Source organism: Misgurnus anguillicaudatus, chromosome 21 (genome assembly GCF_027580225.2).
Source record: "Misgurnus anguillicaudatus chromosome 21, ASM2758022v2, whole genome shotgun sequence".
NCBI classification, from domain to species: Eukaryota; Metazoa; Chordata; class Actinopteri; order Cypriniformes; family Cobitidae; genus Misgurnus; species Misgurnus anguillicaudatus.
This window is the reverse complement of record NC_073357.2, coordinates 31,902,720-31,919,177: the sequence shown is the minus strand read 5'-3', so window position 1 is coordinate 31,919,177 and position 16,458 is coordinate 31,902,720. Positions and strand designations below refer to the sequence as shown.

Below are 16,458 nucleotides of genomic sequence, written 5' to 3'. Positions count from 1 at the left end.
GGTTTGTATAGTCACACTGTATACAAATAACAAGGTCATATGAGAGACAGCCATTTTTTAACAGTATACATACTGGGAACTATATTCTCAGAAGGCAAAGCACTGCTACTTGGGCGGAGTGATCACTCCGCCCAAGTAGCAGTGCTTTGCCTTCTGAGAATATAGTTTCCAGTATTTATACGGTTAAAAGATGGCTGTGTAAATTAATTTTAAAAACATTACTGTATATTTGAAATAAACAAGGCCTGGCATAGTTCTAAAGAGGAAGCTTTACTTTCTTACAATAATAAATACTATCATAAAGGCATAAAAAGCCTATTTGTATGTAGGGGGGGCCAAGAAAAAAGATTAGGCTGGAGCAGCAGGCTCTTTCCCTTAGACATCACATGTTGGCCATGTGCTCTAGGTCACCTTGTTTCTGGAACAGCGTTGACTGAATAATAAAGCTTAAAGGCAAGGTGTGTCATTTCTTGTTCTCTTCTATGTGGTTTCAGGAAGCTCTGGTGGGATCTGTGAGTTGAATAAGAAGTACTCTGATGGTAAGGAGAAGTCTCTGAACACCGGCATCATCACAGTGCAGAACTACGCTTCACATGTTCCCCCTAAAGTCTCTCACATCACCTTTGCTCACGAAGTCGGACACAACTTTGGCTCTCCGGTGAGTGTACCAAGCTTCTGCTGGCTACTGTCCAGCACCCCAGACATCTCCGCTGAATCATTTATGAACAAATGAAATTTTATACTCCAATGATCACAGAATAAACCATGCATCATTACTGCCGTCTTATTACGTGAGGGGTTTTAATTTGTCTGATCGATCAGGCCAGACTATCTTTGTAACTTGAACTAGTATTGCCTCAGTCTGTGCACATCTGCTAAGAATTTAAATTTACCCTAAAAACAATGTTTATGTAAAAATGTTTCTACCAAATGCATATAGTTTGTTGCATATATATTGTTGAAGATTCGTCAAGAAGTGTGTTTCTGTGTTTGTTGCTGATGGCACCTCGTCTCTCTTCCAGCATGACTCAGGAATTGAATGCACTCCAGGAGAGTCAAAGAATCAAAATGATAAAGAGAGCGGCAACTTCATCATGTACGCCAGAGCCACATCAGGAGACAAGTCCAACAACAACAAGTTCTCCGAGTGCAGCAAACGCAACATCAGCCAGGTGTTGAAAAGCAAGAGAAGCTGCTTCGTCGGTGAGATTTTATTCTTAAACAAAAACATGGCAAATGTTTTTATTCTAAGAAATGATAGATATTTGACTAAAATATTTAACATTTTATTGCTTTTTATCTCCTGTTGTCATAATTTCTTTATGTCTCTGCCTCCCTTACTGTCTTGCTGTTGTTCAGAGTCTGGGCAGCCTATCTGTGGTAATGGTTTGGTTGAGGCTAATGAGCAATGTGACTGTGGATACAGCGACCAGTGCAAAGATCAGTGCTGTTATAGTGCCGATGAGCCAGACGGGAAAAAGTGCAAACTGAAAATGGGTAGCTGCAGGTAGCGTTCTGATCTAACATTAGAACATCTGTTCATCAGAATATGAGCACACTGACCTTATATTGTATCAGCTCACAGTGTATGTATTATATATTTGTGACCCTGGCTTTGACAAAAAGCCATTTTTCAGTCATTTTATTTTTTATACCGTACATAAAATCATTCTATAGATTGTTTCAGCAGTAACAACATAAACCAGTGGCTTTCGTGGAAAAAAACATAAGTTCCGGTAAACTCAATAACAACAAAGTCCTTTTAGAGTAGTTTATTTCTGCGTGTGTGTGTGTGCATGCGTGCGTGCGTGCGTGCGTGCATGATGAAATCGTCTATATACTATAAAGAACATTTGGTGAAAACATTACCTTGATATCTTTAATATTGACTGAGTAAAGCCATTTCAAATATTTAATGAATTTAATGGCGCTTTTCCATTGCATGGTACCCCACGGTTTGGTTTGGGTCGGGTCAGCTTACTTTTGGGAGCTTTTCCATTGGGTGCAGTACATAGTATCCAATACTTTTTTTGTATCACCTTGGTTGGGGTTCCTGCGACCCGAGCTGATACCAAAACGTGATGCGAAAACACTGTAGATCACTGATTGGTCTGAAAGAATCGTCACTACCAGCGTCATCGCTATAATGTGAAAGATTAGCTTTGTTAGCCTTGTCATCTGTGCTCTGCTATAAGTTCCCAAACACCCTTTTAGCGATGAAAAACATCCACAGGTTGAGAATCCGGGACACCATAACATTTTTTTTCAGACTTGCAGTTTGTGGCGGCACATTTGCGACGTGCACGACCACATTATATATGATTAAATGCAACTTCAATGAGGCTCAGCGGAGCGCCGTCGATTGATGCCTCGGGTGTTTGAACAGAAACTGTCATGTGAGACAGAGGTAGTGATAAAAGCGATGTGCAAACATCTATTTGTGGTGGCCAATTTTTATTTTGTGGCGGACTGAGAAATAAATAAATGTATGGGAATGTACGGCGCTCTCACTTGTATGATGTCACAGCAGTAGTCAGTGCAAATATAACGACACGCCTATAATCCCTCCCACTGCGAAGTGATACTAAACTCGATGGAAAAGCTAACCACGCCAAAGTGAGGTGAGCTGACCCGACCCAAACTAGACTAGACCTTGGGTTGCTATGCAATGGAAAAGTGCCATTAGTCTCAGAAAATCATGTAGCTGCTACAGGACAAACATGTCATCATCTAAAGCCCGGAATACACTGCACGATTTTTGTCCTCTTATAAGATCATTACCTTATCACACTGTGCGACATGTATCGTTTAAACTCGGGTACGACAGGCATGTAGACTGAACGATGATGACACGGAAGCTTCGGCGGCTGCGTCACACGTTGCGCAACATCACCAGCATGCGCTCGTGGTAAACAAATACCGGTGCGCAGGTCGTAGCAGCAAACACACTGTGCGGTGATCATGCCGAATTTCTGACACTGCCAGAAAACTATCGTAGGCTATCTTTGGACGCAAGACCGGGAAAACGGCCGTCTTTGAACCTCTCTCACTGTACGACATAGGACCACCGATGGAGAGCCACGATCACAGAAATCGCGACGATAGTTTCACGATGGCAATCTTTCGTTTGGGACGGCCAATTATCGTGCAGTGTATCCTGGCCTTAAGACAACGGATCATTCTAAGGTGATAAAAACAATACAGTTCACTTCATTATGTAAGATCTTTATATACCACTGATATTTTTGTCAGTAACTTAAAAATTGTTTGGTAATCTTGTCAGAAGTTGAGCTACAAAACTGATCAACTGTTCCTGGAATTTTAGAGATGAAACGAAAAATATCTGCATCGAAATAAGAACTGGGCTAAAGATTTGCCTGGCACTGACCCGATTGTCACTTGTGCGATTTAATATTATGATCTGTTTTTACTTTCTAATGATAGAAAAGAGGTTCCTAAAGTGATCACAGAGATGATCAAAGTTCATGTACAGTATTTTTCCGCAGAATAAAAAAGCATAGTGTCAATAAAATAATTCATTTCAGTATTTTCAGGACATAAATAAAAGTTTTTAATCTGTCATTTAAAGCAATAATCACAAATTATACCATTTGACACCATAAATCTCATTATTAAATTACGTGTTTTTTATGATGGGGTTTTTTACAGGCAGTGTCAATAAATTTAATGTATATACAAATACTACTTAACAGCCTGACATACTTTGCAATCCAGTATTTTGGCTTATTGTATGCATTGTGTTTATTTGCAATACAAGTCAAGTGCAGTACGGCATTAAAATTTTTTATATGTTCACCTGCAGTCCCAGTCAAGGTCCATGCTGCACATCTGATTGTAACTTTAAGAGTACCAATGTGAAGTGTCGGGATGAAACTGAGTGTGCTCTTCAGGGCATGTGTGATGGAAGAACAGCTCAATGCCCCACCTCACCACCCAAAGATGACAAGACAGCCTGCCACAATAATACACAAGTCTGCATTAAGGGAGTAAGTGTTGGCACGTGACCAGTGCAAGTTATCATGTACTGTGCTTATGCCAGTAATAAAATAGTAATAAATATTCTAGTAATACATTTCAAATACTGACCAAACGGAGTGAATGCTTAAGGGGATTGTTCAGTCAAAAATGATATTAAACCCATGATTTACTCACCCCCAAACCGTCCGAGATGCATATGTCCATCATTTTTCAGACTAATACATTTTCAGTTATTTTTGAAAATGTCTGTGATCTTTCAGTTAATCACAGGTAGGTTACAGGGTCCATGTCCTTCAAGTCTAAAAAATGTGCATCCATCCTTCACAAAAGAAATTCAAACGGCTCCACAATGATAAACGAAGGCCTTCTGATGGTAGTCCGCGCCGTTTTGTTGTAGAAACTGTTGTAAAACTTTGTAAATGAAAATAACTAGCTTCAGCTATCCACACTTTTCTTAGTGGCGTATGACAAATTCGAGCAGCAGCACAGAACCTTCCATAAACTGCGTACGCTCTCATCTTAAATGCGGATGCAATTAAGATGACGGCGTTACAGGAAGCTAGTTATTTTCGTTTATAAAGTTTTAAATATTGATATTTCTAAAACAAAACGGCACGGATTACCCTCAGAAGGCCTTTGTTTATCATCGTGGAGCCTTTTGGATTTCTTTTGTGAAGGATGGTTGCACATTTTTTTTGGACTTGAAGGAGTGGACCCCGTGACTTTACATTTGATTAATTGAAAGATTTCGTCTGAAAAATGATGGACATCTCGGACTGCTTGGGGGTGAGTAAATCATGGGTTTAATATCATTTTTGGTTGAAATATCCCTATAATGCGGATAATTTTTGTTGTTTTGGAGGTGGTGCTGTAATAACTAATACATAATGAATTTGCTGACATTTGTTTTATCACTAGGGGTGTCACGATTCTCCAAATCCTCGATTCGATTACATTTTTTTCATTCTACAGTCGCGGGTCGATTCGATTCTCGATTAATTTTGCTATGCCATTTTTAGACTAGACATTTATGAAATATAATATCTGACCTTGAACATGGAGATGCCCTGTCATGTTAGTCGTGCTGCCAGTAGAAAAATATGGTACACGCACATACCTGATAAAAGAAACTTCCTGTCAGATGAACATTCCTATCAGTACTTTGCACCTTAAAAACGCGCTTTATTACCGTCAGACGAGATTGTGAGACTATACCCCAATAAGTCATGTTTAAATGCTGTTTTCATAACTCTTACTGTGCATTCAGACCGCCACCGGCGAGCTCGCCGCCGGCGAGCTCGCCGCCGGCTCTCATTGAAAACGAATGACTTCCGGCCACTTTGACGCTCTCGCCGGTGGCGGTCTGAATGCACAGTTAAGCAGTGTTGTTTTTGGCAGCCCTTTTAGTTTTAGTCTTAGTCTTTTGGACAAAAATGCATTTAGTTTAAGTCACATTTTAGTCACTTATAAAATTGTTAGTTTTAGTCAAGTTTTAGTCGATGAAAACGCAAAAAGGTTTTAGTCAAGTCAATTTTAGTAAAAAAAAGTATTTTTTAACAAATTAATTTAGGTTAAAAAGTGTGGTGTATTTAATACTTATAATCATTTTCGTCTCGTCAACGAAAACTCAAAAGTGTCTCGTCATGTTTTCGTCACCTTAGAGACATTTTTAGCTAGTCATCGTCGCGTTAGCGTCATTAAAAATAGGTGCGTCAACGAAATCATTTCGTTATCGTCATCGTTGACGAAAACAACATTGCTCTTACGCAACTGAAATAAGTTGTTGTGAAACTTAAACAGATCTCAGTTCAGAGAAACGACTGGTCCTGGCACAGACGCCGCTCTGCTGTGCTGTTTTTTGTTTCCCATGAAAGGAGCAGCTCCTGTGGTGTCTCCTGCATCTGCCATGCTATCTTTTAACTTGCTGTAGCTAGGGAAGTTAGACGTGTTTTTTTCCGCTTGGCAAGCCGACCGGACGATGCCGGCAGCATCGACGATTCCATTATTTTAATTCGAAGTTCTAGGTTGTAATCGAAAAATCAAAATCGTGACAGCCTTAGTTATGATATTGTGACAGAAACAGGAGCTCAGATGCAAAAGCCGCTAAACGTCACCTCCATCAAAAATGAGATAATGTTATTAACTGAATGCTCTCGATACGTATTATAGGTTTATAAAACACTTTCGTTTCAGATCCGCTTAATCCTGGCCTTAGACCATTTGTTGAGTTCATTAAGAGTCTGATTTAAAGCGTAACTAAACCCCTGGTCAGAGCCTGACTCCACCCACTGGCAATATTTGAAAAATGCAAGAAAAGTGGGCAGATCCCAACGGAGATAGAGGGGACGAACTAAGCTCGTACCAATCATGTGGTGAGATCGTAACAAGGGCGTGGTGAGCTTGAACCTGCTTACGTCACGAGTTACTTTTTGGACCCAACATTCAATAGGAAAATTCAACTGCAGTGGCCACCGTTCAACCTGAAGAGGGCAGCACTCAGATGTTTTTACACCATATATTGTAGTATTGAAACACTTTATATCCAAATGTCAAAAAACTTACTAAAATCAATGAACAGCACTAATAAAGCATCATTCTTAAAGATCATTAACTAAAAAAAAGTTGGTTAAGGGTTTAGTTACTCTTTAAAAGAATGACACACTTAGAGGGTTTTGCATTTGAGCTTTTCATATATTTCTAATAAGTTTTATAGGAAATAGTAAAGATGTTCATTAAATGCATCATATTGTCTAAAAGTGTTTTTTTCTTCTATCTTCAAAAGTTGTTCTGGCTCCATCTGTCAGAAGTATGATCTAGAGGTTTGCACGTGTGCCAGTAAGGATGGGAAGGATGATACAGAAACGTGTCATGTGTGCTGTATGGACAAGGGTCAGCCTAATACTTGCTAAGAAGAACAAAAGACATCCTCTCTTAAAGGAGACATATCATAAAAATTTGACTTTTTCCATGTTTAAGTGCTATAATTGGGTCCCCAATGCTTGTATCAACGTAGAAAATGTGGAAAAGATCAACCCAGTAACTTCGTTTTGGTTAACCATTCTCTACAAGCATGTGAAAAAATTGCTTATTGAAATTTGGCTCCCCTTGTGATGTCAGAAGGGGATAATACCACCCCTTAATCTTAGGGTGGCCATTCGTGCCAGTTCCGCCAGACACGTCCCGAACATGTCCCCGGGCCCGTTCTCCGGAAGTCGCGTTGGTCGACCGCATACGTCATCAAGGTTTAATATTTTGGGTTTAATTTCAGAAAAGGAACCATTACATTTCAAGGTAAGAATGAAACTACAATGAGTGTATGTCTTAAAAGAAATAAATCTTAATTTTCTAATGTATTTTAACTGAAATGTGATGACGTATGCGGTCGAGCAACGCGACTTCCGGAGAACGAACCCGAAAACATGTTCGGGACGTGTCCGGTGGAACTGGCACGAATGGCCACCCTACTTAATCTGCACTATCCAACCACGACATTGCCATTTAGTGAAGAGATCAGCTCATTTGCATGTTAAAGGACACACCCAAAAACAGCAAATTTTTGCTCACACCTACCAAGTGGCAATTTTAACATGTTATAATAAATTATCTGTGGGGTATTTTAAGTTAGAACTTCACCATGTACTCTGGGGACACCAAAGATTTGTTTGACATCTTAAAAAGTCTTGTGAAATGTCCCCTTTAAACATCCTGTCTAAATACAGGGTTAATATATCTTTGAACAGTTTTCTTCTATGAGTGTAAAAAATCTCTTATCTCTCTCTCTCTCTCTCTCTCTCTCTCTCTCTCTCTCTCTTTGTAGGTCAGCCTGATACTTGCAGCAGCACTGGTTCAGAAAAATGGTCTAAACATTTTAATAAAGTGACCATTACGTTGCAGCCCGGCTCCCCTTGTAATGATTTCAAAGGTTACTGTGATGTCTTTAAGAAGTGTAGGCTGGTGGATGCTGATGGCCCCCTTGCCAGACTTAAGAAGGCCATCTTTAACCCTGAGCTTTACAAAGGCATCGCACAGTGGATAGTGGCAAGTGTTTCACTTATCTTTAAATACTCATTCTGTGCATTTGAGTGTGGGTTCAATCAGGCATTTGGTTATTAAGAGCTTAATAAAATGTGATATTGTCTCTCTGAGGCATGACTGATCTCATGATGAATGTTTGTGTGTGTTTCAGGGGCACTGGTGGGCTGTGCTGTTAATGGGAATTGCTCTCATCATGCTGATGGCCGGATTCATCAAGATCTGCAGTGTGCATACGCCAAGTAGTAACCCTAAATTGCCCCCACCCAGACCACTGCCAGGTATTACCTCTAAGGGCACACTCACTTTAGGCATAGTTACCTACAGCTTACACTGTACTTTTTAAAATTTGAACCCGAGCATGCTTTTGTCATTATGATGCAATTGTAAGGAAGTAAACAGGAAATAAAGCGCGCTCTTAACACTGAAGCCCTTTTTATCTTGAGTCTTTTGGGACCCGATGACACGCATACCTCTCATCATATTGCTTATGGTAAATGGACTGTATTTATATAGCGCTTTTAACAGACCTATGGCCATCCAAAGTGCTGTACATGTTGCCTCACATTCACCCATTCGTACACCGACGGTGGTGTCAGCCATGCAAGGCGCCATCCAGCTGGGGTTAGGTGTCTTGCTCAAGGACACCTCGAAACTTGGTCCGGTGGAGCCGGGGATTGATTGCCACTGCCGCCCCAGCAACCAACTCAATCTATAGTCGATAGTTGCTTATTAGGGCTGTGACAATTATTCATGCAAATGCGCGTTTTCTCCATTAATTAATTTTAATGAATTACGTTGAAATGCCGCCACATCCAAAAGCCAGAGGGCGCTCTCGTGCAGAAAACCCATTTGTGCAACAGCAGTAGTAGTAGAATTAAAAATGCTACTCCAGGAAATGTCTAGAGGCATATTAATATTGCTATTCTTCAGTTTGTTTCAGGTATTTTCATAATAAAAAATATTTTGAATGATTTGTGTTTTTTAATGCATGTTATAAACGACTCTGACTCAATGATTTTAGATTAATAAGGACTTCTTACTGATCACAGAGCCGTAGTACACGCACAAGCTGTGCATGAAACACAGAATCGGAGCCTTGCGATTCAGAATTGATTTCAGACAGGTCTTTTTAATGGGGAACGCGATGCATTGTCACTTATGCCGCTCAAACATTCATGTAACTGTGCTGCGCACATCAGAAGGTTTATAATGCGCGCAAATGACGTCTCGTCCTCTGATCCGCACTATTTGTGCGATTGCACACGCACTGTGCCCGAGCCCAATTAACCTAACCATGCCCTGGCACGGTACGATATCAGGCTTTGGGGGTGAAATACGCTTGGGCACGGTTTGGTTTGGATAGGTTGTGCCCCACTCTCCCCGACTCACATTAATGCTTTTTGACTTTGGCTCTTTTATTCAAAAAATATTTAAGTTTGATTAAAAAAAATGTACACAATCAACACACACATCTCTGCTACAAATGAACACTTAACGTTTGTTTGTGGAAACACCATTTTCGTACAATTACACTGAAAGTGACAGGAGTGCAAACGTTACAACTAACCCCATAATTCATTGTAAGAAACAGAGAGTTTGTTGTGACACCTGCTAGAAAAATTTTGTTTAAACACAAATTATTCAATAAAATTCTGTCTATATACTAAACGTGGATATTGTTTATATATCTGCCTATAATAGATAGATATCCACACATTCATCCATCCATGACTGACTTTGCTGACATGTTTCAAAATGGTTTTATGTTTATGCAAGACAATTATTAAAATAATATAAACTTGGATTTGGTGACTTACAAGAAATCGGAAAAAACAGAAGATGAAATTTACATTTATGCCTCTAAAACACTCTTTGTTCAATATCTTAACCAAAACACATCAAAACTTTTACAAATTCACAAGAGATCATCTTCTGACAGTAAGAGAAAAGACTCGCTGTGCACTTTTAGAAAAGATGTGGTCTTATATGTTTAACCCCTGTTCTTTTAGTTTCTATAACTAATAAAGTCTATTTGCATGGCCAGCTAGTGTGCAGATCTCTGAATACTAAATTCAAACATGGTAATTCTGATGTGTTAAGAGGGTGCTTTATTCTGGTGGGTGCTTGAAATTTTCTTTTGTCTGAGCCTCAGCCGAGTAAAATTAGTAGTAGGGGCTGGAAAAGAAATGTGATATAAATACATGCTGGGTGATTAATCATGCCTCATTGTGTTTGTATGTTACTCTGTAGGCACACTGAAGAGAAGTAGACCCCAGAACCCCAATGCACAGACCCAGCAACAGCGCCACCCTCGGCAGCAGAGAGAGAACTACCAGATGGGTCAGTTGCGACGCTGATCCCGCCTTCTCATTGCCTTGGTTCTTTCTAGTGCCTACAGTGGGAAACACTTTACTCCAAAGAGTTACCTGAATCAATAAGTGAGCCCTATCTACAAGATAAGAAACTGGCAGAAATACATCACCTGGACGTCAAAGGATTATTCTTAGGAAGTTTAAACGCATTGTATAAAACCACTACTCTGGGAACCAGCAAAGCTTTTTTTGCATAACTCAGAGAAATTTCAGAAGCTAGTGATGAGGAAGAGACACTGATTTTTCTTGCTTTTCAGTTTTGTTTATTTCAAACATTGTTCTCTCGTCTAAATGTTTCCCCATAATAGATTTTATTTCACTTTTTACACCTTTGTCTGAAGACAAGCATTTTGGGAAATCACATGGCTAAAAGAAACCTTTGAAGAGACATATATTCCTTCAATGTTTAACTGAGATATTTTGAAAATGCAAAAAGCTTTTTGTATTAAAGCATGCTTACTCTCCCTGTGCCCCTGCAGTTGTACAGATATATGAGACATGTTATGCTGTTGGATAATGATAATTAAGGATGGATTTAATTAAGATTTTTTATTAGATGCTCTTTGGACTATGTGTTAATACGAACCATTTTCACCTGGTTGGTTTTTATTTTTAAAGTTTCTTCTTTGATTTTTTTTAAATGGCTGCATTGTTGCATTCCATGTTGGTGAGAGTAAAATGCGAAGGAGTTTGGGTATAAAAGGATGCTTTCAATTTATTGTCACTATGTATTGCCACATGGAGACAGACTTCAGAGAAGAGAAGCACAACATCACGGAGAACGATTTGTTTTCTTTTAACATCCAATATATTTTTGCAATAAGGGCATTGTGCATTGGTCTCTCAGTGGTGAACACATGAAACGGAGAGGAGAGAAGCCGACAGACTCTGAACACATGCCAATCAATATTTATACAAAATAACCTTTCTAAATCTCTTGAGTCATATAGTATAACTGACAAAAAGAGAAAGTCCAACCTAACACCATATTTAATCAAAACATGTCTTTAATTCTGTAACGGCCATATAAATTAATATTGTCTATTGCTGGTTTTCCAGGCAGATTTGTAGGCTGAAAACACTATTGTCTGGTCGAAGATCCGTCAGTCAGTCCTAACCCTGGGACATTTGCTCATTCATTGGCTCTGCTCTTTGTATGTCTCCAACGATGCAGTTTCAAAAATATTTTTGTATCCTCCTACTCTCCCTAAATGCGCTTTAAGAGTTTTCCTTGTCTTGTGTGCGTCTTACAAAGGCAGAGGGTTTTGAACCATACATGCATTTAACACATTAAGTACTTCACAAAGAGGTTGTATTTCAATTTTGTACCTCAATAATAAAAATCCTGTTTGAGTTTTAAATGTTTTAATGTTTTTTTCCTTTATTTTCCAATGTTCAAAAATCTGTTCACTGATTTTTCCATCTACCAAATATTTGATGATCTAGTTTCTTTAAGACAAGCATTCCCATCTATTAGTCCTCCTTTTGATCTAAATAATCACTTTTTCTGGGTGTTTCTCTAAAGGTTAATGGGGAAGGGTGTTTTTATGTGATTGAACTTTTAAGGGTTCACAGAAAGCAATACTTTCTGTGGTATAGGGGTTTGGGTGGATTTGGCCTAGGATTTTGAATGACTTTGTTTTACATTTTTATGCTTGTATTGCTTAAGTTTATAAATAATGTGCACTGATACGCAAGCATGGTGTGTGGATAGAATATGAAATATAAGATGGAGATCATGTCTAATACTACTGTTTAATTTTAATGTTCGCTGTGTTTTATACAGTATCTTGTCTTTATTTCTCTTTTTTCTTGCTTAATTTGTATTTTCCTCTCTTCTCTTTGCGCTCAATTTTGAAAATTTGTAATAAATACTTTGCAAAAAAATATTAAGCAACATGTAATTTTTTTAAGTTCTTGAAATGCATTAATAAATAGCCTTAATCAAAAGTTTCTTTCATTATCTGTTCAAATGTGCTCAAGTTTTCAATTGCCTTCAATGTTCATTTTCTCCTAAAGATAGCAATGTATTAATTCAGATCCAACATTTACAGACTTAAACTAGATCAGAATTAAAGAAAAAATAAAATAACGTCCGAAGTAACAAGATGCAGAACAAATGTGTGCACAATGCCTGAAGTGCAGGGGAACAAAACACAAGCCACAAAATAGTTAAATCAGATAACCTTGAGTGATCTATAAATAAAATAAAAAATTATTAAAATAACGAAAGTCTAGCCAGAATTGCCAGCTTTGTCATTTTTTACTGCAGAAACAAAGAGACAACTGTCTGTACAAAACGAACATGCGCTTAGCACAACATAATAAAATGATATATTAAGTCAGTGGATATTCATTATCTTTATTTCTTAAAATCATGGCATTAAATTGCGTAAGTTATTGTTTATTTCTTGCGTTTCAGTATAGAGTGAAGAGAGGGTGTACTTTGTAATTACGATGAGATTACTAAACACTAATTAAACAGTGTGCACTTGACGCTTTGTGCTGTTTTGTCTGTCAGTCATCTGTGGAAGCAAAGTTTAAAGTTTGATGTCGGATGATGTCAATTGTGGGTCTTTATGTCAGATCAACTTTGGATTTTGATGTCGGATCAACGTTAAATTTTGATGTCGAGTCAACTTGGATTTTGACGTTGGATCAATGTTAAATTTTGACGTCGCATCAACGTAACATTTTGATGTCTAGTCAACTTGGATTTTGACGTCGGATCAACGTTACATTTTGATGTCGGGTCAACGTTAAATTTTGACGTCAGATAAACGTTAAATTTTGACGTCGGATCAACGTAACATTTTGATGTCGAGTCAACTTGGATTTTGACGTCGGATCAACGTAACATTTTGATGTCGAGTCAACTTGGATTTTGACGTCGGATCAACGTTACATTTTGATGTCGAGTCAACTTGGATTTTGACGTTGGATCAACGTTAAATTTTGACGTCGGATCAACGTAACATTTTGATGTGGAGTCAACTTGGATTTTGACGTCGAATCAGTGTTAAATTTTGATGTTGAGTCAACTTGGATCTTGATGTCAGATCAATGTTGGATTTTGACGTCTGATCAACGTTGGATTTTGAAAAATGTAATTAAAAGGCATTCTCTTTCCAATGATTAGACTGTAATCAGGCTTCTCCTATGGAAGCATCGAATCTTCGACTATTCAGGGTCACCCTTGTTGTTGTATATAGTAAGATTGTTCAGAACTCTGTATGTTGCTCAGTAAAGCTGCAGTTTTTGTGGTTGTATTACCAAGATGTTTGTTTATTATGTGTTAAATCTTGAACGTCCCAAAGCTGTATGTATTTTCTAGCTTAGGGAATTATATGCATTTGAGTGATCGCCCCCTTGGTGTTTCAGACGCCCCCTCATCAGCGCTTGGCTGGCGCTGGCACTGCTGAAGTACAAAATGGGAATTCACAGGTTTAAAAAGACACAACATTTATTACTGTAAATAATTAATTCACAAAATGTACTACATCCTAACAGGTTTGTCAGCATTATCTTTACTAAAATAAAAATATCTAAGGGATCCCCTAAGTATATTTTTGTTATAGGAGGTCCCTAATGCCTTATGGGGGGGTCTCGGATCCCCCCAGCCCCCCCCACAATTCGAGCACTGAGTCCAGAGGTTATAGCTAAATAGCAGTTTCAGAATGCTGCTTGTGGTACAAGTTAGTAGAGCTCAGTCAATAATCAGGGGTTACGGCCAGTACCAAAAGGTATTTTATCTGGCCCCATAATATTGCTATATAACAGCTTAATTAAAGCAGAGGCAATGACCAGGGGTTATGGCTAACACTATGAAAGCCCCATAAAGAGAATGCGATTGCATTTAAAAACTTAAAGTTAAGCAATTAGTCAGAAATCTAGGATATCATTAGATGTGCTCTTACAATCCAGATCTGTATTCCTGGTCATAGATTTTCTGTAACAAGGATACATCGTAATCTACAAGTAATGTCAAGTTAAATAAATACAAACATAATTTATTTGGCAGGTAAATATTTTATATTAGTTACATAACCAAACAAAGATTTATTTGACATCTTAAAAAAGTTCTTAGAGGTAGATTTTCAGTAACACATTTAAGTTTACAAGAAGCAAAACTCTGTATAATATTTAATAGGAAATATAAAACACATTGACCATGCTATAATTAATAATTAATTATAAAACAAGTGAATAAACCTACTGATAAAACTGAAGCAAAAACAGCAAGCAGTGTATGCCTGATGATTATATGTATGGTTAAATGTTTGAACTGTTTCATCGGCTTCCTCTTTCACTGTAGCTTCTCACAGCGGACAAACACATTTTTCTTTGATGGTTCGATATAAATATAAATAGTTCTGTAGAAAAGAAAACTCTTATCAGCTTCAGTGAGAAGAATCATCAGACCAGACTTGTTAAGCAATTTCCACTAGAGGTCGCTAGAATAACTACACATGACTGATTAACTGCACAGGCGGGAAGATGGAGCACCGAAACAAACCGGGTACGTTACCTCAAACATTTCCTCGCACTTTAGGTCGTGAAGAATCATATCCTGTACACAGGCTCAGGCACTGGTAAGAACACTAGCTCACTATACATTGGGACACTTGATGACTTATTTTCCGGTGACTATTAAAACGTTGAGACGTCACCACTGAAATTTACGAGCAACAACCTGACTTTTTTAAGTACAATATAAAAAGCACTTTAGTTATTCTGTTTCATGTAGCACAGACAAGAGAAAAAAGTCAGTACTTTATATACAGATGAATTGTGTAACTTTTAGAAGGATATCTTGACAAAAATGCAATTAAATATAGGCCTACATTAACTACTACAGTAGGCCTACTGTGTAAAAGTCTTAGGCCACCACCACCACCACCAGACTTTAGAAGTTTTAATGTCCATCCATATTTATTTTTCAATCTATTTTATTAAGATAAAAACAGAAAATACAGGAAATATGTAAAAAAAAAATCAGGACTAAACGTTGTCTTTAGGCATTGTCTGTGTTTAGTGTGACCTCTCTTGGCACTAAACACATCTTGAGTGTTTTTGAGCAGAATGAAGTAAAAAGACTAATTTAACACTTCAGTTTACATTTGTATACAGTTGTTAATACTATATAATTATTTACTGTATTTTCTGGATGTATTCTATTAAAGAGACTGAGAAACAATTATAACATTGCAAAAACAACAAATCTAATTCTGGCAAGGTGGCCTAAGGCTTTTGCACAGTACTGTATATTGTTGTAACGACCTTACATAATGAACTGTACTGTTTCAGTTACCTCAAAATGAGCCATTTTTATCAATCAAACCAGCAATTCGTGCTCTCTGTGAGTAATATGAAGTTTGATGAGACTAAATTTAAGAGTTCTTAATGAAGCAGAGCATGTTACTTTAGTAGCACAGCACATAAAACTTAAATCATGGCCTATCTTTATCATGGATGCATGGTTATATTACGAAATATATGGCTTACTCTTAAATAAAGTTTGTTAATGACAAATTTAATTATTATTTATACAAGCGTGGCAGAGTTATTCTTAATGTATTCATTCACCATTATCAGAAAGGAACACTTTGTCTCTGATGTTGTTTGTAATAAAACCAAAGAGGTTTTAAAAGTCAGAAACCTCAAATGCATCCGTATGGTAAGAAACTCATTATGGTGGTGCTTACACTTTACTGTTTCAAATGTTCCCATCAATACAAATCACATAATTACAGTGTCTTTGTTAGAGAGACCGTAGGGGAAGGATGAATCATATAAATCTGTCCCGTATATCTAAGATGATTTGTACGATAATTTGTACGATCTACTTAGGCCTATGTGTTGCTTTTAGAAAACGCAGCCCTGACATGAACTAGATCCTGAATTGTTAGTGGAACACTAAAGAAAAGTAATGGTACATTGTCACTACCTCTTTAAAAACAAAAATATTGAATTAATAAGGACAAATATTAATAGTATTCCTAAACTTAATTCATAAATTTAATTCAATTTTTAATTGTTTCAAAGCAGCTTT

General features: G+C 37.8%; 1 protein-coding gene across 2 annotated transcripts in view; it reads left to right on the top strand.

Moving 5' to 3' along the window:
- Positions 1 to 11,041, top strand: part of adam10a (ADAM metallopeptidase domain 10a) — an 85,353-nt gene extending 74,312 nt beyond the window's left edge. For both annotated transcript variants that reach the window (XM_055203079.2, XM_055203072.2), the window contains exons 9-16: positions 495 to 658; positions 1,023 to 1,203; positions 1,360 to 1,507; positions 3,824 to 4,007; positions 6,780 to 6,888; positions 7,817 to 8,037; positions 8,186 to 8,312; positions 10,285 to 11,041. In XM_055203079.2, the coding sequence (XP_055059054.2) occupies positions 495 to 658; positions 1,023 to 1,203; positions 1,360 to 1,507; positions 3,824 to 4,007; positions 6,780 to 6,888; positions 7,817 to 8,037; positions 8,186 to 8,312; positions 10,285 to 10,391 (1,241 nt within the window). In that variant the 3' untranslated portion in view covers positions 10,392 to 11,041. The remainder of the gene's footprint in view (positions 1 to 494; positions 659 to 1,022; positions 1,204 to 1,359; positions 1,508 to 3,823; positions 4,008 to 6,779; positions 6,889 to 7,816; positions 8,038 to 8,185; positions 8,313 to 10,284) is intronic.
- The last annotated feature ends 5,417 nt before the right edge of the window (positions 11,042 to 16,458 follow it).